The sequence below is a fragment of the Chiloscyllium plagiosum genome, unplaced genomic scaffold (genome assembly GCF_037043375.1).
Source record: "Chiloscyllium plagiosum isolate Xiang-an unplaced genomic scaffold, Cpla_swu_hap1 HiC_scaffold_36, whole genome shotgun sequence".
Taxonomy (NCBI): Eukaryota; Metazoa; Chordata; class Chondrichthyes; order Orectolobiformes; family Hemiscylliidae; genus Chiloscyllium; species Chiloscyllium plagiosum.
In genome coordinates, this window is record NW_028270174.1 from 42,025,326 (window position 1) to 42,049,540 (window position 24,215).

The window sequence follows — 24,215 nt, forward strand, 5'->3', positions numbered from 1 at the left end:
TTCATGTGTAAGTACAATTGGAGTAAAGCTAATTCTGTGAGGAAAATAGCGCTTCTGACAATTATATGCTTGAACTCCATTGCTGGAAAGGAGAAGATTTGCTGACCCAATTATTTCATAGCAGTCTCAATAGTTTGGATGAAGGTCTTGTCAGAAAGGATTGCATAGGGTCATGGAGGAAATGTGGTTGTTTGATGAACCAAGTTGTTTAGTTCTTTTCTGAAAACATTCTTTACTATAGTTTTATATGTTTTAATTGTTGTAACATAGTTTTGTAGAAAACAATATTTAGTGCTATCATTTTCGCATTGTCTCAATTTTTTTTTGTTTCTGTGTAACAAACCATGATACATTTATACAGATGTTACATGATACAGAAAGCAGTGTTTATTATGAAGCCAGTGCTCAAGCTGTTATTTTCTGTTTGATGAAGGCAAAATGTCATTATGGCAAAGGGAGAGCTGTAAAAGAAACAGGAGCAGTTATTCGTTACATCTTTAGAACAATTTATGGAGCATCTGAAAAAGAATTTGGATCTACTGTTGCATGAAGAGGCATCTCCGTAGGCTTTTGAGTCCAGCGTTCCTTGAAGTGTTTAACAGGTCCGAAGCGACGCCGATAGTCACTGCATGATTGGTCATCATGGGCATAGCATTCATCTGTGGGCGGACGTTTGGGATTGCACTGAGGTTTTTCTGGAGATTGTTCTTGACCACAATTCTTGCAGCTGTAACAAGATATTTATTAGAGATACAACTGTTATCAAATACATAGTACTGACTGTGCACTATCATTAAATGTTCAAAAAAGACCAAATACGCAGTCAATATTTTTTCGTATTAATATTCCAATTCATTTAGCATGTGCCAATACTCTTATATTAAGGAGGGGGAAACATCCACGGCTAAGAGAGGAATTTAGAGATAATATAAAGTCAAAAACGAAAGCTAAAACTAGTGTTTAAAGCTAGTCTGCAGTGTTTAAAGCTAGCCTGCAGTGTTTAAAGCTAGTCTGCAGTGTTTAAAGCAAGCCTGCAGTGTTTAACGCAAGTCTGCAGTGTTTAAAGCTAGTCTGCAGTGTTTAAAGCTAGTCTGCAGTGTTTAAAGCTAGCCTGCAGTGTTTAAAGCTAGTCTGCAGTGTTTAAAGCTAGTCTGCAGTGTTTAAAGCTAGCCTGCAGTGTTTAAAGCTAGTCTACAGTGTTTAAAGCAAGTCTGCAGTGTTTAAAGCTAGTCTGCAGTGTTTAAAGCTAGTCTGCAGTGTTTAAAGCTAGCCTGCAGTGTTTAAAGCTAGTCTGCAGGGTTTAAAGCTAGTCTGCAGTGTTTAAAGCTAGTCTGCAGTGTTTCAAACTCGACTGCAGTGTTTTCAACGCTAGTCTGCAGTGTTTAAAGCTAGTCTGCAGTGTTTAAAGCTAGTCTGCAGTGTTTAAAGCTAGTCTGCAGTGTTTAAAGCGAGCATGCAGGGTTTAAAGCTAGTCTGCAGTGTTTAAAGCTAGTCTGCAGTGTTTAAAGCTAGTCTGCAGTGTTTAAAGCGAGCATGCAGGGTTTAAAGCTAGTCTGCAGTGTTTAAAGCTAGCCTGCAGTGTTTAAAGCTAGTCTGCAGTGTTTCAAACTCGACTGCAGTGTTTTCAACGCTAGTCTGCAGTGTTTAAAGCTAGTCTGCAGTGTTTAAAGCTAGTCTGCAGTGTTTAACGCTAGTCTGCAGTGTTTAAAGCTAGTCTGCAGTGTTTCAAACTCGACTGCAGTGTTTTCAACGCTAGTCTGCAGTGTTTAAAGCTAGTCTGCAGTGTTTAAAGCTAGTCTGCAGTGTTTAAAGCGAGCATGCAGGGTTTAAAGCTAGTCTGCAGTGTTTAACGCTAGTCTGCAGTGTTTAAAGCTAGTCTGCAGTGTTTCAAACTCGACTGCAGTGTTTTCAACGCTAGTCTGCAGTGTTTAAAGCTAGTCTGCAGTGTTTAAAGCTAGACTGCAGTGTTTAACGCTAGTCTGCAGTGTTTAAAGCTAGTCTGCAGTGTTTAACGCTAGTCTGCAGTGTTTAACGCTAGTCTGCAATGTTCAAAGCTAGTCTGCAGTGTTTAACGCTAGTCTGCAGTGTTTAAAGCAAGCCTGCTGTGTTTAAAGCTAGCCTGCAGTGTTTAAAGCTAGCCTGCAGTGATTAACGCTAGCCTGCAGTGATTAATGCTAGCCTGCAGTGTTTAAAGCGAGCCTGCAGTGTTTAAAGCTAGTCTGCAGTGTTTAACGCTAGTCTGCAGTGTTTAACGCTAGTCTGCAGTTCTTAAAGCTAGTCTGCAGTGTTTAAAGCTAGCCTTCAGTGTTTAAAACAAGCCTGCAGTGTTTAACGCTGGTCTCTAGTGTTTAAAGCTAGCCTGCAGTGTTTAAAGCTAGTCTGCAGTGTTTAACGCTAGTCTGCAGTGTTTAATGCTAGTCTGCAGTGCTTAACGCTAGTCTGCAGTGCTTAACGCTAGTCTGCAGTGCCTAATGCTAGTCTGCTAGTGTTTAAAGCAAGCCTGCGGTGAATACACTAGCCTGCAGTGTTTAAAGCTAGTCTGCAGTGTTTAACGCTAGTCTGCAGTTCTTAAAGCTAGTCTGCAGTGTTTAAAGCTAGTCTGCAGTGTTTAAAGCTAGCCTTCAGTGTTTAAAGCAAGCCTGCAGTGTTTAAAGCGTGCCTGCAGTGTTTAAAGTGTGCCTGCAGTGTTTAACGCTAGTCTGCAGTGTTTAAAGCTAGCCTGCAGTGTTTAAAGTGTGCCTGCAGTGTTTAACGCTAGTCTGCAGTGTTTAAAGCAAGCCTGCGGTGTTTAACACTAGCCTGCAGTATTTAAAGCAAGCCTGCAGTGTTTAAAGCAAGCCTGCGGTGTTTAACACTAGTCTGCAGTGCTTAAAGCGAGTCTGCAGTGCTTAAATCTAGCCTGTAGTGTTTAACGCTAGTCTGCAGTGTTTAAAGCAAGCCTGCGATGTTTAACACTAGCCTGCAGTGTTTAAAGCTAGCCTGCAGTGTTTAACGCTAGTCTGCAGTGTTTAACCCTAGTCTGCAGTTCTTAAAGCTAGTCTGCAGTGTTTAAAGCTAGTCTGTAGTGTTTAAAGCTAGTCTGCAGTGTTTAAAGCTAGTCTGTAGTGTTTAAAGCTAGTCTGTAGTGTTTAAAGCTAGTCTGCAGTGTTTAAAGCTAGTCTGTAGTGTTTAAAGCTAGTCTGCAGTGTTTAAAGCTAGTCTGCAGTGTTTAACGCTAGTCTGCAGTGTTTAAAGCTAGTCTGTAGTGTTTCAAGCTAGTCTGCAGTGTTTAACGCTAGTCTGCAGTGTTTAAAGCTAGCCTGCAGTGTTCAAAGCTAGCCTGCAGTGTTTAAAGCTAGCCTGCAGTGTTTAACGCTAGTCTGCAGTGTTTAACGCTAGTCTGCAGTGTTTAAAGCTAGCCTGCAGTGTTCAAAGCTAGCCTGCAGTGTTTAAAGCTAGCCTGCAGTGTTTAACACTAGTCTGCAGTGTTTAAAGCGAGCCTGCAGTGTTTAAAGCTAGTCTGCAGTGTTTAAAGCTAGTCTGCAGTGTTTAAAGCTAGCCAGCAGTGTTTAACGCTAGTCTGCAGTGCTTAACGCTAGCCTGCAGTGTTTAATGCTAGTCTGCAGTGTTTAACGCTAGCCTGCAGTGTTTAACGCCAGTCTGCAGTGTTTAACGCTAGTCTGCAGTGTTTAAAGCTAGTCTGCAGTGTTTAACGCTAGCCTGCAGTGTTTAACGCTAGCCTGCAGTGTTTAAAGCTAGCCAGCAGTGTTTAACGCTAGTCTGCAGTGCTTAACGCTAGCCTGCAGTGTTTAAAGCTAGTCAGCAGTGTTTAAAGCTAGTCTGCAGTGTTTAAAGCTAGACTGCAGTGTTTAAAGCTAGACTGCAGTGTTTAACACTAGTCTGCAGTGTTTAAAGCTAGCCTGCAGTGTTTAACGCTACTCTGCAGCGTTTAAAGCTAGTCTGCGGTGTTTAACGCTAGCCTGCAGTTTAGTTTTTTAAACACTGCAGACTAGCTTTAAACACTGCATGCTCGCTTTAAACACTGCAGACTAGCGTTAAACACTGCAGACTAGCTTTAAACACTGCATGCTCGCTTTAAACACTGCAGACTAGCGTTAAACACTGCAGACTAGCTTTAAACGCTGCAGACTAGCTTTAAACACTGCAGACTAGCTTTAAACACTGCAGACTTGCGTTAAACACTGCAGTCTAGCTTTAAACACTGCATGCTCGCTTTAAACACTGCAGGCTAGCTTTAAACACTGCAGACTAGCTTTAAACACTGCAGACTGGCTTTAAACACTGCAGGCTTGCTTTAAACGCTGCAGAGTAGCGTTAAAAACTGCAGGCTAGCTTTAAACACTGCAGACTAGCGTTAATCACTGCAGTCTAGCTTTAAACACTGCAGACTAGCTTTAAACACTGCAGACTAGCTTTAAACACTGCAGACTAGCTTTAAACACTGCAGACTGGCTTTAAACACTGCAGACTAGCTTTAAACACTGCAGACTTGCGTTAAACACTGCAGTCTAGCTTTAAACACTGCATGCTCGCTTTAAACACTGCAGGCTAGCTTTAAACACTGCAGACTAGCTTTAAACACTGCAGACTGGCTTTAAACACTGCAGGCTTGCTTTAAACGCTGCAGAGTAGCGTTAAAAACTGCAGGCTAGCTTTAAACACTGCAGACTAGCGTTAATCACTGCAGTCTAGCTTTAAACACTGCAGGCTAGCTTTAAACACTGCAGACTAGCGTTAATCACTGCAGTCTAGCTTTAAACGCTGCAGAGTAGCGTTAAACACTGCAGGCTCGCTTTAAACACTGCAGACTAGCTTTAAACACTGCAGGCTTGCTTTAAACGCTGCAGAGTAGCGTTAAACACTGCAGGCTAGCTTTAAACACTGCAGACTAGCTTTAAACACTGCAGTCTAGCTTTAAACACAGCAGTCTAGCTTTAAACACTGCTGGCTAGCTTTAAACACTGCAGACTAGCGTTAAACACTGCAGTCTAGCTTTAAACACTACAGACTAGCTTTAAACACTGCAGACTAGCTTTAAACACTGCAGACTAGCTTTAAACACTGCAGACTAGCTTTAAACACTGCAGGCTAGCGTTGAACACTGCAGACTAGCTTTAAACACAGCAGGCTTGCTTTAAACACTGCAGACTAGCTTTAAACACTGCAGACTAGCTTTAAACACTGCAGGCTAGCGTTAAACACTGCAGACTAGCTTTAAACACTGCAGACTAGCTTTAAACACTGCAGGCTAGCGTTAAACACTGCAGACTAGCTTTAAACACTGCAGGCTAGCGTTAAACACAGCAGACTAGCTTTAAACACTGCAGACTAGCTTTAAACACTGCAGACTAGCTTTAAACACTGCAGGCTTGCTTTAAACACTGCAGACTAGCGTTAAACACTGCAGTCTAGCTTTAAACACTGCAGTCTAGCTTTAAACACTGCAGTCTAGCTTTAAACACTGCAGACTAGCTTTAAACACTGCAGGCTAGCGTTAAGCACTGCAGACTAGCGTTAAACACTGCTGGCTAGCTTTAAACACTGCAGGCTAGCGTTAAACACTGCAGGCTAGCGTTAAACACTGCAGACTAGCGTTAAACACTGCAGGCTAGCTTTAAACAGTGCAGGCTCGCTTTAAACACTGCAGACTAGCGTTAAACACTGCAGGCTAGCTTTGAACACTGCAGGCTAGCTTTGAACACTGCAGGCTAGCGTTAAACACTGCAGGCTAGCTTTAAACACTGCAGGCTAGCTTTAAGCACTGCAGACTAGCGTTGAACACTGCAGGCTAGCTTTAAACACTGCAGGCTAGCTTTGAACACTGCAGGCTAGCTTTGAACACTGCAGACTAGCTTTAAACACTGCAGACGAGCGTTAAACACTGCAGGCTAGCTTTAAACACTACAGACTAGCGTTAAACACTGCAGGCTAGCTTTAAACACTGCAGACTAGCTTTAAACACTACAGACTAGCTTTAAACACTGCAGACTAGCGTTAAACACTGCAGACTAGCTTTAAACACTACAGACTAGCTTTAAACACTGCAGACTAGCTTTAAACACTGCAGACTAGCGTTAAACACTGCAGACTAGCTTTAAACACTGCAGACTAGCGTTAGACACTGCAGGCTAGCTTTAAACACTGCAGACTAGCGTTAAACACTGCAGACTAGCTTTAAACACTGCAGGCTAGCTTTAAACACTGCAAACTAGCGTTAAACACTGCAGGCTAGCGTTAAACACTGCAGGTTCGCTTTAAACACTGCAGACTAGCGTTAAACACTGCAGACTAGCGTTAAACACTGCAGGCTAGCTTTAAACACTGCAAACTAGCGTTAAACACTGCAGGCTAGCGTTAAACACTGCAGGTTCGCTTTAAACACTGCAGGCTAGCGTTAAACACTGCAGACTAGCTTTAAACACTGCAGGCTCGCTTTAAACACTGCAGGCTAGCATTAATCACTGCAGGCTAGCGTTAATCACTGCAGGCTAGCTTTAAACACTGCAGGCTAGCTTTAAACACAGCAGGCTTGCTTTAAACACTGCAGACTAGCGTTAAACACTGCAGACTAGCTTTGAACATTGCAGACTAGCGTTAAACACTGCAGACTAGCGTTAAACACTGCAGACTAGCTTTAAACACTGCAGACTAGCGTTAAACACTGCAGTCTAGCTTTAAACACTGCAGACTAGCTTTAAACACTGCAGACTAGCGTTGAAAACACTGCAGTCGAGTTTGAAACACTGCAGACTAGCTTTAAACACTGCAGACTAGCGTTAAACACTGCAGACTAGCTTTAAACCCTGCATGCTCGCTTTAAACACTGCAGACTAGCTTTAAACACTGCAGACTAGCTTTAAACACTGCAGACTAGCGTTGAAAACACTGCAGTCGAGTTTGAAACACTGCAGACTAGCTTTAAACACTGCAGACTAGCGTTAAACACTGCAGACTAGCTTTAAACACTGCAGACTAGCTTTAAACACTGCAGACTAGCGTTGAAAACACTGCAGTCGAGTTTGAAACACTGCAGACTAGCTTTAAACACTGCAGGCTAGCTTTAAACACTGCAGACTAGCTTTAAACCCTGCATGCTCGCTTTAAACACTGCAGACTAGCTTTAAACACTGCAGACTAGCTTTAAACACTGCAGACTAGCTTTAAACCCTGCATGCTCGCTTTAAACCCTGCATGCTCGCTTTAAACACTGCAGACTAGCTTTAAACACTGCAGACTAGCTTTAAACACTGCAGACTAGCGTTGAAAACACTGCAGTCGAGTTTGAAACACTGCAGACTAGCTTTAAACACTGCAGACTAGCTTTAAACCCTGCAGACTAGCTTTAAACACTGCAGGCTAGCTTTAAACACTGCAGACTAGCTTTAAACACTGCAGACTAGCTTTAAACACTGCAGACTTGCTTTAAACACTGGAGACTAGCTTTAAACACTGCAGGCTAGCTTTAAACACTGCAGACTAGCTTTAAACACTGCAGGCTAGCTTTAAACACTGCAGACTAGCTTTAAACTGCAGACTTGCGTTAAACACTGCAGGCTTGCTTTAAACACTGCAGACTAGCTTTAAACACTGCAGACTAGCGTTAAACACTGCAGACTAGCTTTAAACACTGCAGACTAGCTTTAAACACTGCAGACTAGCGTTAAACACTGCAGACTAGCTTTAAACACTGCAGACTAGCTTTAAACACTGCATGCTCGCTTTAAACACTGCAGACTAGCGTTAAACACTGCAGACTAGCTTTAAACACTGCAGACTAGCTTTAAACACTGCATGCTCGCTTTAAACACTGCAGACTAGCGTTAAACACTGCAGACTAGCTTTTAACGCTGCAGACTAGCTTTAAACACTGCAGACTAGCTTTAAACACTGCAGACTTGCGTTAAACACTGCAGTCTAGCTTTAAACACTGCATGCTCGCTTTAAACACTGCAGGCTAGCTTTAAACACTGCAGACTAGCTTTAAACACTGCAGACTGGCTTTAAACACTGCAGGCTTGCTTTAAACGCTGCAGAGTAGCGTTAAAAACTGCAGGCTAGCTTTAAACACTGCAGACTAGCGTTAATCACTGCAGTCTAGCTTTAAACACTGCAGACTAGCTTTAAACACTGCAGACTAGCTTTAAACACTGCAGACTGGCTTTAAACACTGCAGACTAGCTTTAAACACTGCAGACTTGCGTTAAACACTGCAGTCTAGCTTTAAACACTGCATGCTCGCTTTAAACACTGCAGGCTAGCTTTAAACACTGCAGACTAGCTTTAAACACTGCAGACTGGCTTTAAACACTGCAGGCTTGCTTTAAACGCTGCAGAGTAGCGTTAAAAACTGCAGGCTAGCTTTAAACACTGCAGACTAGCGTTAATCACTGCAGTCTAGCTTTAAACACTGCAGGCCAGCTTTAAACACTGCAGACTAGCGTTAATCACTGCAGTCTAGCTTTAAACGCCGCAGAGTAGCGTTAAACACTGCAGGCTCGCTTTAAACACTGCAGACTAGCTTTAAACACTGCAGGCTAGCATTAAACACTGCAGACTAGCATTAAACACTGCAGTCTAGCTTTAAACACTGCAGTCTAGCTTTAAACACTGCTGGCTAGCGTTAAACACTGCAGGCTAGCTTTAAACACTGCAGGCTAGCTTTAAGCACTGCAGACTAGCATTGAACACTGCAGGCTAGCTTTAAACACTGCAGGCTAGCTTTGAACACTGCAGGCTAGCTTTGAACACTGCAGACTAGCTTTAAACACTGCAGACGAGCGTTAAACACTGCAGGTTAGCTTTAAACACTACAGACTAGCGTTAAACACTGCAGGCTAGCTTTAAACACTGCAGACTAGCTTTAAACACTACAGACTAGCTTTAAACACTGCAGACTAGCGTTAAACACTGCAGACTAGCTTTAAACACTGCAGGCCAGCTTTAAACACTGCAGACTAGCGTTAATCACTGCAGTCTAGCTTTAAACGCCGCAGAGTAGCGTTAAACACTGCAGGCTTGCTTTAAACGCTGCAGAGTAGCGTTAAACACTGCAGGCTAGCTTTAAACACTGCAGACTAGCATTAAACACTGCAGTCTAGCTTTAAACACTGCAGTCTAGCTTTAAACACTGCTGGCTAGCTTTAAACACTGCAGACTAGCGTTAAACACTGCAGTCTAGCTTTAAACACTACAGACTAGCTTTAAACACTGCAGACTAGCTTTAAACACTGCAGACTAGCTTTAAACACTGCAGGCTAGCGTTAAACACTGCAGACTAGCTTTAAACACAGCAGGCTTGCTTTAAACACTGCAGAGTAGCGTTAAACACTGCAGGCTAGCTTTAAACACTGCAGACTAGCATTAAACACTGCAGTCTAGCTTTAAACACTGCAGTCTAGCTTTAAACACTGCTGGCTAGCTTTAAACACTGCAGACTAGCATTAAACACTGCAGTCTAGCTTTAAACACTGCAGTCTAGCTTTAAACACTGCTGGCTAGCTTTAAACACTGCAGACTAGCGTTAAACACTGCAGTCTAGCTTTAAACACTACAGACTAGCTTTAAACACTGCAGACTAGCTTTAAACACTGCAGACTAGCTTTAAACACTGCAGACTAGCTTTAAACACTGCAGGCTAGCGTTAAACACTGCAGACTAGCTTTAAACACAGCAGGCTTGCTTTAAACACTGCAGACAAGCTTTAAACACTGCAGACTAGCTTTAAACACTGCAGGCTAGCGTTAAACACTGCAGACTAGCTTTAAACACTGCAGACTAGCTTTAAACACTGCAGGCTAGCGTTAAACACTGCAGACTAGCTTTAAACACTGCAGGCTAGCGTTAAACACAGCAGGCTTGCTTTAAACACTGCAGACTAGCTTTAAACACTGCAGACTAGCATTAAACACTGCAGGCTTGCTTTAAACACTGCAGACTAGCGTTAAACACTGCAGTCTAGCTTTAAACACTGCAGTCTAGCTTTAAACACTGCAGACTAGCTTTAAACACTGCAGGCTCGCTTTAAACACTGCAGACTAGCGTTAAACACTGCAGGCTAGCTTTGAACACTGCAGGCTAGCTTTGAACACTGCAGGCTAGCGTTAAACACTGCAGGCTAGCTTTAAACACTGCAGGCTAGCTTTGAACACTGCAGGCTAGCTTTGAACACTGCAGACTAGCTTTAAACACTGCAGACGAGCGTTAAACACTGCAGGTTAGCTTTAAACACTACAGACTAGCGTTAAACACTGCAGGCTAGCTTTAAACACTGCAGACTAGCTTTAAACACTACAGACTAGCTTTAAACACTGCAGACTAGCGTTAAACACTGCAGACTAGCTTTAAACACTACAGACTAGCTTTAAACACTGCAGACTAGCGTTAAACACTGCAGTCTAGCTTTAAACACTACAGACTAGCTTTAAACACTGCAGACTAGCTTTAAACACTGCAGACTAGCTTTAAACACTGCAGACTAGCTTTAAACACTGCAGGCTAGCGTTAAACACTGCAGACTAGCTTTAAACACAGCAGGCTTGCTTTAAACACTGCAGACAAGCTTTAAACACTGCAGACTAGCTTTAAACACTGCAGGCTAGCGTTAAACACTGCAGACTAGCTTTAAACACTGCAGACTAGCTTTAAACACTGCAGGCTAGCGTTAAACACTGCAGACTAGCTTTAAACACTGCAGGCTAGCGTTAAACACAGCAGGCTTGCTTTAAACACTGCAGACTAGCTTTAAACACTGCAGACTAGCATTAAACACTGCAGGCTTGCTTTAAACACTGCAGACTAGCGTTAAACACTGCAGTCTAGCTTTAAACACTGCAGTCTAGCTTTAAACACTGCAGACTAGCTTTAAACACTGCAGGCTCGCTTTAAACACTGCAGACTAGCGTTAAACACTGCAGGCTAGCTTTGAACACTGCAGGCTAGCTTTGAACACTGCAGGCTAGCGTTAAACACTGCAGGCTAGCTTTAAACACTGCAGGCTAGCTTTGAACACTGCAGGCTAGCTTTGAACACTGCAGACTAGCTTTAAACACTGCAGACGAGCGTTAAACACTGCAGGTTAGCTTTAAACACTACAGACTAGCGTTAAACACTGCAGGCTAGCTTTAAACACTGCAGACTAGCTTTAAACACTACAGACTAGCTTTAAACACTGCAGACTAGCGTTAAACACTGCAGACTAGCTTTAAACACTACAGACTAGCTTTAAACACTGCAGACTAGCTTTAAACACTGCAGACTAGCGTTAAACACTGCAGACTAGCTTTAAACACTGCAGACTAGCGTTAAACACTGCAGGCTAGCTTTAAACACTGCAGACTAGCGTTAAACACTGCAGACTAGCTTTAAACACTGCAGGCTAGCTTTAAACACTGCAAACTAGCGTTAAACACTGCAGGCTAGCGTTAAACACTGCAGGTTCGCTTTAAACACTGCAGACTAGCGTTAAACACTGCAGACTAGCGTTAAACACTGCAGGCTAGCTTTAAACACTGCAAACTAGCGTTAAACACTGCAGGCTAGCGTTAAACACTGCAGGTTCGCATTAAACACTGCAGGCTAGCGTTAAACACTGCAGACTAGCTTTAAACACAGCAGGCTTGGTTTAAACACTGCAGACTAGCGTTAAACACTGCAGGCTAGCTTTAAACACTGCAGACTAGCGTTAAACACTGCAGACTAGCGTTAAACACTGCAGGCTAGCTTTAAACACTGCAGACTAGCTTTAAACACTGCAGACTAGCGTTAAACACTGCAGGCTAGCTTTAAACACTGCAGACTAGCGTTAAACACTGCAGACTAGCGTTAAACACTGCAGGCTAGCTTTAAACACTGCAAACTAGCGTTAAACACTGCAGGCTAGCGTTAAACACTGCAGGTTCGCTTTAAACACTGCAGGCTAGCGTTAAACACTGCAGACTAGCTTTAAACACAGCAGGCTTGGTTTAAACACTGCAGACTAGCGTTAAACACTGCAATCTAGCTTTAAACACTGCAGATTAGCTTTAAACACAGCAGGCTAGCTTTAAACACTGCAGACTAGCGTTAAACACTGCAATCTAGCTTTAAACACTGCAGGCTAGCTTTAAACACTGCTGGCTATCTTTAAACACTGCAGGCTAGCGTTAAACACTGCAGATTAGCTTTAAACACTGCTGGCTAGCTTTAAACACTGCAGGCTAGCTTCAAACACTGCAGGCTAGCTTTAAACACTGCAGACTAGCGTTAAACACTGCAGGCTAGCGTTAATCACTGCAATCTAGCTTTAAACATTGCAGGCTAGCTTTGAACACTGCAGGCACGCTTTAAACACTGCAGGCTAGCGTTAAACACTGCAGACTAGCGTTAAACACTGCAGACTAGCTTTGAACACTGCAGGCACGCTTTAAACACTGCAGGCTAGCGTTAAACACTGCAGACTAGCGTTAAACACTGCAGACTAGCGTTAAACACTACAGACTAGCTTTAAACACTGCAGGCTTGCTTTAAACACTGCAGGCTTGCTTTAAACACTGCAGACTAGCGTTAAACACTGCAGACTAGCGTTAAACACTGCAGACTAGCGTTAAACACTGCAATCTAGCTTTAAACACTGCAGACTAGCGTTAAACACTGCAGGCTAGCTTTAAACACTGCAGGCTTGCTTTAAACACTGCAGGCTTGCTTTAAACACTGCAGACTAGCGTTAAACACTGCAGACTAGCGTTAAACACTGCAGGCTAGCTTTGAACACTGCAGGCTAGCTTTGAACACTGCAGGCTAGCTTTAAACACTGCAGACTAGCTTTAAACACTGCAGGCTAGCGTTAAACACTGCAGGCTAGCTTTAAACACTGCAGGCTAGCTTTAAACACAGCAGGCTCGCTTTAAACACTGCAGACTAGCGTGAAACACTGCAGGCTAGCTTTAAACACTGCAGGCTAGCTTTAAACACTGCAGGCTAGCTTTAAACACTGCAGACTAGCGTTAAACACTGCAGACTAGCTTTAAACACTGCAGACTAGCGTTAAACACTGCAGACTAGCTTTGAACATTTCAGACTAGCGTTAAACACTGCAGACTAGCGTTAAACACTGCAGGCTAGCGTTAAACACTGCAGACTAGCTTTGAACATTGCAGACTAGCTTTGAACATTGCAGACTAGCGTTAAACACTGCAGACGAGCTTTGAACATTGAAGACTAGCGTTAAACACTGCAGACTAGCTTTGAACATTTCAGACTAGCGTTAAACACTGCAGACTAGCGTTAAACACTGCAGGCTAGCGTTAAACATTGCAGACTAGCTTTGAACATTGCAGACTAGCGTTAAACACTGCAGACGAGCTTTGAACATTGAAGACTAGCGTTAAACACTGCAGACTAGCTTTGAACACTGCAGACTAGCGTTAAACACTGCAGACTAGCTTTGAACATTGAAGACTAGCGTTAAACACTGCAGACTAGCGTTAAACACTGCAGACTAGCGTTAAACACTGCAGGCTAGCTTTAAACACTGCAGACTAGCGTTAAACACTGCAGACTAGCTTCAAACACTGCAGGCTAGCTTTGAACACTGCAGACTGGCTTTAAACACTGCAGGCTTGCTTTAAACGCTGCAGAGTAGCGTTAAAAACTGCAGGCTAGCTTTAAACACTGCAGACTAGCGTTAATCACTGCAGTCTAGCTTTAAACACTGCAGACTAGCTTTAAACACTGCAGACTAGCTTTAAACACTGCAGACTGGCTTTAAACACTGCAGACTAGCTTTAAACACTGCAGACTTGCGTTAAACACTGCAGTCTAGCTTTAAACACTGCATGCTCGCTTTAAACACTGCAGGCTAGCTTTAAACACTGCAGACTAGCTTTAAACACTGCAGACTGGCTTTAAACACTGCAGGCTTGCTTTAAACGCTGCAGAGTAGCGTTAAAAACTGCAGGCTAGCTTTAAACACTGCAGACTAGCGTTAATCACTGCAGTCTAGCTTTAAACACTGCAGGCCAGCTTTAAACACTGCAGACTAGCGTTAATCACTGCAGTCTAGCTTTAAACGCCGCAGAGTAGCGTTAAACACTGCAGGCTCGCTTTAAACACTGCAGACTAGCTTTAAACACTGCAGGCTTGCTTTAAACGCTGCAGAGTAGCGTTAAACACTGCAGGCTAGCTTTAAACACTGCAGACTAGCATTAAACACTGCAGTCTAGCTTTAAACACTGCAGTCTAGCTTTAAACACTGCTGGCTAGCTTTAAACACTGCAGACTAGCGTTAAACACTGCAGTCTAGCTTTAAACACTACAGACTAGCTTTAAACACTGCAGACTAGCTTTAAACACTGCAGACTAGCTTTAAACACTGCAGACTAGCTTTAAACACTGCAGGCTAGCGTTAAACACTGCAGACTAGCTTTAAACACAGCAGGCTTGCTTTAAACACTGCAGACAAGCTTTAAACACTGCAGACTAGCTTTAAACACTGCAGGCTAGCCTTAAACACTGCAGACTAGCTTTAAACACTGCAGACTAGCTTTAAACACTGCAGGCTAGCGTTAAACACTGCAGACTAGCTTTAAACACTGCAGGCTAGCGTTAAACACAGCAGGCTTGCTTTAAACACTGCAGACTAGCTTTAAACACTGCAGACTAGCATTAAACACTGCAGGCTTGCTTTAAACACTGCAGACTAGCGTTAAACACTGCAGTCTAGCTTTAAACACTGCAGTCTAGCTTTAAACACTGCAGACTAGCTTTAAACACTGCAGGCTAGCGTTAAGCACTGCAGACTAGCGTTAAACACTGCTGGCTAGCTTTAAACACTGCAGGCTAGCGTTAAACACTGCAGGCTAGCGTTAAACACTGCAGACTAGCGTTAAACACTGCAGGCTAGCTTTAAACAGTGCAGGCTCGCTTTAAACACTGCAGACTAGCGTTAAACACTGCAGGCTAGCTTTGAACACTGCAGGCTAGCTTTGAACACTGCAGGCTAGCGTTAAACACTGCAGGCTAGCTTTAAACACTGCAGGCTAGCTTTAAGCACTGCAGACTAGCGTTGAACACTGCAGGCTAGCTTTAAACAGTGCAGGCTAGCTTTGAACACGGCAGGCTAGCTTTGAACACTGCAGACTAGCTTTAAACACTGCAGACGAGCGTTAAACACTGCAGGTTAGCTTTAAACACTACAGACTAGCGTTAAACACTGCAGGCTAGCTTTAAACACTGCAGACTAGCTTTAAACACTACAGACTAGCTTTAAACACTGCAGACTAGCGTTAAACACTGCAGACTAGCTTTAAACACTACAGACTAGCTTTAAACACTGCAGACTAGCTTTAAACACTGCAGACTAGCGTTAAACACTGCAGACTAGCTTTAAACACTGCAGACTAGCGTTAAACACTGCAGGCTAGCTTTAAACACTGCAGACTAGCGTTAAACACTGCAGACTAGCTTTAAACACTGCAGACTAGCTTTAAACACTGCAAACTAGCGTTAAACACTGCAGGCTAGCGTTAAACACTGCAGGTTCGCTTTAAACACTGCAGACTAGCGTTAAACACTGCAGACTAGCGTTAAACACTGCAGGCTAGCTTTAAACACTGCAAACTAGCGTTAAACACTGCAGGCTAGCGTTAAACACTGCAGGTTCGCATTAAACACTGCAGGCTAGCGTTAAACACTGCAGACTAGCTTTAAACACAGCAGGCTTGGTTTAAACACTGCAGACTAGCGTTAAACACTGCAGGCTAGCTTTAAACACTGCAGACTAGCGTTAAACACTGCAGACTAGCGTTAAACACTGCAGGCTAGCTTTAAACACTGCAGACTAGCTTTAAACACTGCAGACTAGCGTTAAACACTGCAGGCTAGCTTTAAACACTGCAGACTAGCGTTAAACACTGCAGACTAGCGTTAAACACTGCAGGCTAGCTTTAAACACTGCAAACTAGCGTTAAACACTGCAGGCTAGCGTTAAACACTGCAGGTTCGCTTTAAACACTGCAGGCTAGCGTTAAACACTGCAGACTAGCTTTAAACACAGCAGGCTTGGTTTAAACACTGCAGACTAGCGTTAAACACTGCAATCTAGCTTTAAACACTGCAGATTAGCTTTAAACACAGCAGGCTAGCTTTAAACACTGCAGACTAGCGTTAAACACTGCAATCTAGCTTTAAACACTGCAGGCTAGCTTTAAACACTGCTGGCTATCTTTAAACACTGCAGGCTAGCGTTAAACACTGCAGATTAGCTTTAAACACTGCTGGCTAGCTTTAAACACTGCAGGCTAGCTTCAAACACTGCAGGCTAGCTTTAAACACTGCAGACTAGCGTTAAACACTGCAGGCTAGCGTTAATCACTGCAATCTAGCTTTAAACATTGCAGGCTAGCTTTGAACACTGCAGGCACGCTTTAAACACTGCAGGCTAGCGTTAAACACTGCAGACTAGCGTTAAACACTGCAGACTAGCTTTGAACACTGCAGGCACGCTTTAAACACTGCAGGCTAGCGTTAAACACTGCAGACTAGCGTTAAACACTGCAGACTAGCGTTAAACACTACAGACTAGCTTTAAACACTGCAGGCTTGCTTTAAACACTGCAGGCTTGCTTTAAACACTGCAGACTAGCGTTAAACACTGCAGACTAGCGTTAAACACTGCAGACTAGCGTTAAACACTGCAGGCTAGCTTTAAACACTGCAGGCTAGCTTTAAGCACTGCAGACTAGCGTTGAACACTGCAGGCTAGCTTTAAACACTGCAGGCTAGCTTTGAACACGGCAGGCTAGCTTTGAACACTGCAGACTAGCTTTAAACACTGCAGACGAGCGTTAAACACTGCAGGTTAGCTTTAAACACTACAGACTAGCGTTAAACACTGCAGGCTAGCTTTAAACACTGCAGACTAGCTTTAAACACTACAGACTAGCTTTAAACACTGCAGACTAGCGTTAAACACTGCAGACTAGCTTTAAACACTACAGACTAGCTTTAAACACTGCAGACTAGCTTTAAACACTGCAGACTAGCGTTAAACACTGCAGACTAGCTTTAAACACTGCAGACTAGCGTTAAACACTGCAGGCTAGCTTTAAACACTGCAGACTAGCGTTAAACACTGCAGACTAGCTTTAAACACTGCAGACTAGCTTTAAACACTGCAAACTAGCGTTAAACACTGCAGGCTAGCGTTAAACACTGCAGGTTCGCTTTAAACACTGCAGACTAGCGTTAAACACTGCAGACTAGCTTTAAACACTGCAGACTAGCTTTAAACACTGCAAACTAGCGTTAAACACTGCAGGCTAGCGTTAAACACTGCAGGTTCGCATTAAACACTGCAGGCTAGCGTTAAACACTGCAGACTAGCTTTAAACACAGCAGGCTTGGTTTAAACACTGCAGACTAGCGTTAAACACTGCAGGCTAGCTTTAAACACTGCAGACTAGCGTTAAACACTGCAGACTAGCGTTAAACACTGCAGGCTAGCTTTAAACACTGCAGACTAGCTTTAAACACTGCAGACTAGCGTTAAACACTGCAGGCTAGCTTTAAACACTGCAGACTAGCGTTAAACACTGCAGACTAGCGTTAAACACTGCAGGCTAGCTTTAAACACTGCAAACTAGCGTTAAACACTGCAGGCTAGCGTTAAACACTGCAGGTTCGCTTTAAACACTGCAGGCTAGCGTTAAACACTGCAGACTAGCTTTAAACACAGCAGGCTTGGTTTAAACACTGCAGACTAGCGTTAAACACTGCAATCTAGCTTTAAACACTGCAGATTAGCTTTAAACACAGCAGGCTAGCTTTAAACACTGCAGACTAGCGTTAAACACTGCAATCTAGCTTTAAACACTGCAGGCTAGCTTTAAACACTGCTGGCTATCTTTAAACACTGCAGGCTAGCGTTAAACACTGCAGATTAGCTTTAAACACTGCTGGCTAGCTTTAAACACTGCAGGCTAGCTTCAAACACTGCAGGCTAGCTTTAAACACTGCAGACTAGCGTTAAACACTGCAGGCTAGCGTTAATCACTGCAATCTAGCTTTAAACATTGCAGGCTAGCTTTGAACACTGCAGGCACGCTTTAAACACTGCAGGCTAGCGTTAAACACTGCAGACTAGCGTTAAACACTGCAGACTAGCTTTGAACACTGCAGGCACGCTTTAAACACTGCAGGCTAGCGTTAAACACTGCAGACTAGCGTTAAACACTGCAGACTAGCGTTAAACACTACAGACTAGCTTTAAACACTGCAGGCTTGCTTTAAACACTGCAGGCTTGCTTTAAACACTGCAGACTAGCGTTAAACACTGCAGACTAGCGTTAAACACTGCAGACTAGCGTTAAACACTGCAATCTAGCTTTAAACACTGCAGACTAGCGTTAAACACTGCAGGCTAGCTTTAAACACTGCAGGCTTGCTTTAAACACTGCAGGCTTGCTTTAAACACTGCAGACTAGCGTTAAACACTGCAGACTAGCGTTAAACACTGCAGGCTAGTTTTAAACACTGCAGGCTAGCTTTGAACACTGCAGGCTAGCTTTGAACACTGCAGGCTAGCTTTAAACACTGCAGACTAGCTTTAAACACTGCAGGCTAGCGTTAAACACTGCAGGCTAGCTTTAAACACTGCAGGCTAGCTTTAAACACAGCAGGCTCGCTTTAAACACTGCAGACTAGCGTGAAACACTGCAGGCTAGCTTTAAACACTGCAGGCTAGCTTTGAACACTGCAGGCTAGCTTTAAACACTGCAGACTAGCGTTAAACACTGCAGACTAGCTTTAAACACTGCAGACTAGCGTTAAACACTGCAGACTAGCTTTGAACATTTCAGACTAGCGTTAAACACTGCAGACTAGCGTTAAACACTGCAGGCTAGCGTTAAACACTGCAGACTAGCTTTGAACATTGCAGACTAGCTTTGAACATTGAAGACTAGCTTTAAACACTGCAGACTAGCTTTAAACACTGCAGACTAGCGTTAAACACTGCAGACTAGCTTTGAACATTTCAGACTAGCGTTAAACACTGCAGACTAGCGTTAAACACTGCAGGCTAGCGTTAAACACTGCAGACTAGCGTTAAACACTGCAGACGAGCTTTGAACATTGAAGACTAGCGTTAAACACTGCAGACTAGCTTTGAACATTTCAGACTAGCGTTAAACACTGCAGACTAGCGTTAAACACTGCAGGCTAGCGTTAAACACTGCAGACTAGCTTTGAACATTGCAGACTAGCTTTGAACACTGCAGACTAGCGTTAAACACTGCAGACTAGCTTTGAACATTGAAGACTAGCGTTAAACACTGCAGACTAGCGTTAAACACTGCAGACTAGCGTTAAACACTGCAGGCTAGCTTTAAACACTGCAGACTAGCGTTAAACACTGCAGACTAGCTTCAAACACTGCAGGCTAGCTTTGAACACTGCAGACTGGCTTTAAACACTGCAGGTTTGCTTTAAACGCTGCAGAGTAGCGTTAAAAACTGCAGGCTAGCTTTAAACACTGCAGACTAGCGTTAATCACTGCAGTCTAGCTTTAAACACTGCAGACTAGCTTTAAACACTGCAGACTAGCTTTAAACACTGCAGACTGGCTTTAAACACTGCAGACTAGCTTTAAACACTGCAGACTTGCGTTAAACACTGCAGTCTAGCTTTAAACACTGCATGCTCGCTTTAAACACTGCAGGCTAGCTTTAAACACTGCAGACTAGCTTTAAACACTGCAGACTGGCTTTAAACACTGCAGGCTTGCTTTAAACGCTGCAGAGTAGCGTTAAAAACTGCAGGCTAGCTTTAAACACTGCAGACTAGCGTTAATCACTGCAGTCTAGCTTTAAACACTGCAGGCCAGCTTTAAACACTGCAGACTAGCGTTAATCACTGCAGTCTAGCTTTAAACGCCGCAGAGTAGCGTTAAACACTGCAGGCTCGCTTTAAACACTGCAGACTAGCTTTAAACACTGCAGGCTTGCTTTAAACGCTGCAGAGTAGCGTTAAACACTGCAGGCTAGCTTTAAACACTGCAGACTAGCATTAAACACTGCAGTCTAGCTTTAAACACTGCAGTCTAGCTTTAAACACTGCTGGCTAGCTTTAAACACTGCAGACTAGCGTTAAACACTGCAGTCTAGCTTTAAACACTACAGACTAGCTTTAAACACTGCAGACTAGCTTTAAACACTGCAGACTAGCTTTAAACACTGCAGACTAGCTTTAAACACTGCAGGCTAGCGTTAAACACTGCAGACTAGCTTTAAACACAGCAGGCTTGCTTTAAACACTGCAGACAAGCTTTAAACACTGCAGACTAGCTTTAAACACTGCAGGCTAGCGTTAAACACTGCAGACTAGCTTTAAACACTGCAGACTAGCTTTAAACACTGCAGGCTAGCGTTAAACACTGCAGACTAGCTTTAAACACTGCAGGCTAGCGTTAAACACAGCAGGCTTGCTTTAAACACTGCAGACTAGCTTTAAACACTGCAGACTAGCATTAAACACTGCAGGCTTGCTTTAAACACTGCAGACTAGCGTTAAACACTGCAGTCTAGCTTTAAACACTGCAGTCTAGCTTTAAACACTGCAGACTAGCTTTAAACACTGCAGGCTAGCGTTAAGCACTGCAGACTAGCGTTAAACACTGCTGGCTAGCTTTAAACACTGCAGGCTAGCGTTAAACACTGCAGGCTAGCGTTAAACACTGCAGACTAGCGTTAAACACTGCAGGCTAGCTTTAAACAGTGCAGGCTCGCTTTAAACACTGCAGACTAGCGTTAAACACTGCAGGCTAGCTTTGAACACTGCAGGCTAGCTTTGAACACTGCAGGCTAGCGTTAAACACTGCAGGCTAGCTTTAAACACTGCAGGCTAGCTTTAAGCACTGCAGACTAGCGTTGAACACTGCAGGCTAGCTTTAAACACTGCAGGCTAGCTTTGAACACTGCAGGCTAGCTTTGAACACTGCAGACTAGCTTTAAACACTGCAGACGAGCGTTAAACACTGCAGGTTAGCTTTAAACACTACAGACTAGCGTTAAGCACTGCAGGCTAGCTTTAAACACTGCAGACTAGCTTTAAACACTACAGACTAGCTTTAAACACTGCAGACTAGCGTTAAACACTGCAGACTAGCTTTAAACACTACAGACTAGCTTTAAACACTGCAGACTAGCTTTAAACACTGCAGACTAGCGTTAAACACTGCAGACTAGCTTTAAACACTGCAGACTAGCGTTAAACACTGCAGGCTAGCTTTAAACACTGCAGACTAGCGTTAAACACTGCAGACTAGCTTTAAACACTGCAGGCTAGCTTTAAACACTGCAAACTAGCGTTAAACACTGCAGGCTAGCGTTAAACACTGCAGGTTCGCTTTAAACACTGCAGACTAGCGTTAAACACTGCAGACTAGCGCTAAACACTGCAGGCTAGCTTTAAACACTGCAGGCTAGCGTTAAACACTGCAGGCTAGCGTTAAACACTGCAGGTTCGCATTAAACACTGCAGGCTAGCGTTAAACACTGCAGACTAGCTTTAAACACAGCAGGCTTGGTTTAAACACTGCAGACTAGCGTTAAACACTGCAGGCTAGCTTTAAACACTGCAGACTAGCGTTAAACACTGCAGACTAGCGTTAAACACTGCAGGCTAGCTTTAAACACTGCAGACTAGCTTTAAACACTGCAGACTAGCGTTAAACACTGCAGGCTAGCTTTAAACACTGCAGACTAGCGTTAAACACTGCAGACTAGCGTTAAACACTGCAGGCTAGCTTTAAACACTGCAAACTAGCGTTAAACACTGCAGGCTAGCGTTAAACACTGCAGGTTCGCTTTAAACACTGCAGGCTAGCGTTAAACACTGCAGACTAGCTTTAAACACAGCAGGCTTGGTTTAAACACTGCAGACTAGCGTTAAACACTGCAATCTAGCTTTAAACACTGCAGATTAGCTTTAAACACAGCAGGCTAGCTTTAAACACTGCAGACTAGCGTTAAACACTGCAATCTAGCTTTAAACACTGCAGGCTAGCTTTAAACACTGCTGGCTATCTTTAAACACTGCAGGCTAGCGTTAAACACTGCAGATTAGCTTTAAACACTGCTGGCTAGCTTTAAACACTGCAGGCTAGCTTCAAACACTGCAGGCTAGCTTTAAACACTGCAGACTAGCGTTAAACACTGCAGGCTAGCGTTAATCACTGCAATCTAGCTTTAAACATTGCAGGCTAGCTTTGAACACTGCAGGCACGCTTTAAACACTGCAGGCTAGCGTTAAACACTGCAGACTAGCGTTAAACACTGCAGACTAGCTTTGAACACTGCAGGCACGCTTTAAACACTGCAGGCTAGCGTTAAACACTGCAGACTAGCGTTAAACACTGCAGACTAGCGTTAAACACTACAGACTAGCTTTAAACACTGCAGGCTTGCTTTAAACACTGCAGGCTTGCTTTAAACACTGCAGACTAGCGTTAAACACTGCAGACTAGCGTTAAACACTGCAGACTAGCGTTAAACACTGCAATCTAGCTTTAAACACTGCAGACTAGCGTTAAACACTGCAGGCTAGCTTTAAACACTGCAGGCTTGCTTTAAACACTGCAGGCCTGCTTTAAACACTGCAGACTAGCGTTAAACACTGCAGACTAGCGTTGAACACTGCAGGCTAGTTTTAAACACTGCAGGCTAGCTTTGAACACTGCAGGCTAGCTTTGAACACTGCAGGCTAGCTTTAAACACTGCAGACTAGCTTTAAACACTGCAGGCTAGCGTTAAACACTGCAGGCTAGCTTTAAACACTGCAGGCTAGCTTTAAACACAGCAGGCTCGCTTTAAACACTGCAGACTAGCGTGAAACACTGCAGGCTAGCTTTAAACACTGCAGGCTAGCTTTGAACACTGCAGGCTAGCTTTAAACACTGCAGACTAGCGTTAAACACTGCAGACTAGCTTTAAACACTGCAGACTAGCGTTAAACACTGCAGACTAGCTTTGAACATTTCAGACTAGCGTTAAACACTGCAGACTAGCGTTAAACACTGCAGGCTAGCGTTAAACACTGCAGACTAGCTTTGAACATTGCAGACTAGCTTTGAACACTGCAGACTAGCGTTAAACACTGCAGACGAGCTTTGAACATTGAAGACTAGCGTTAAACACTGCAGACTAGCTTTGAACATTTCAGACTAGCGTTAAACACTGCAGACTAGCGTTAAACACTGCAGGCTAGCGTTAAACACTGCAGACTAGCTTTGAACATTGCAGACTAGCTTTGAACACTGCAGACTAGCGTTAAACACTGCAGACTAGCTTTGAACATTGAAGACTAGCGTTAAACACTGCAGACTAGCGTTAAACACTGCAGACTAGCGTTAAACACTGCAGGCTAGCTTTAAACACTGCAGACTAGCGTTAAACACTGCAGACTAGCTTCAAACACTGCAGGCTAGCTTTGAACACTGCAAACTAGCGTTAAACACTGCAGACTAGCGTTAAACACTGTAGACTACCTTTAAACACTGCAGACTAGCGTTAAACCCTGCAGGCTAGCTTTAAACACTGCAGACTAGCTTTAAACACTGCAGACTAGCGTTAAACACTGCAGACTAGCGTTAAACACTGCAGACTAGTGTTAAACACTGCAGGCTAGCTTTAAACACTGCAGGCTAGCGTTAAACACTGCAGGCTAGCGTTAAACACTGCAGGCTAGCTTTAAACATTGCAGACTAGCTTTAAACACTGCAGGCTAGCGTTAAACACTGCAGGCGAGCGTTAACCACTGCAGACTAGCTTTAAACACTGCAGGCTTGCTTTAAACACTGCAGACTAGCTTTAAACACTGCAGACTAGCGTTAAACACTGCAGGCTAGCTTTAAACACTGCAGGCTAGCGTTAAACACTGCAGACTAGCTTTTAACACAGCAGGCTTGCTTTAAACACTGCAGACTAGTGTTAAACACTGCAATCTAGCTTTAAACACTGCAGGCTAGCTTTAAACACTGCTGGCTAGCTTTAAACACTGCAGGCTAGCGTTAAACACTGCAGACTAGCTTTAAACACAGCAGGCTTGCTTTAAACACTGCACACTAGCGTTAAACACTGCAATCTAGCTTTAAACACTGCTGGCTAGCTTTAAAGACTGCAGGCTAGCGTTAAACACTGCAGGCTAGCTTTGAACACTGCAGACTAGCGTTAAACACTGCAGGC

The 24,215-nt window shown here is 43.6% G+C and overlaps 1 protein-coding gene across 1 annotated transcript in view; it reads right to left on the minus strand.

Annotated features, from left to right (window-relative positions):
- Positions 1 to 238: 238 nt before the first annotated feature.
- The window catches only part of LOC122539320 (immunoglobulin J chain-like), a 59,705-nt gene continuing 35,728 nt past the window's right edge, over positions 239 to 24,215 (minus strand). Inside the window, exon 4 of the mRNA XM_043674024.2 lies at positions 239 to 727. Coding sequence (XP_043529959.1) covers positions 508 to 727 — 220 coding nt within the window. The 3' untranslated portion in view covers positions 239 to 507. The remainder of the gene's footprint in view (positions 728 to 24,215) is intronic.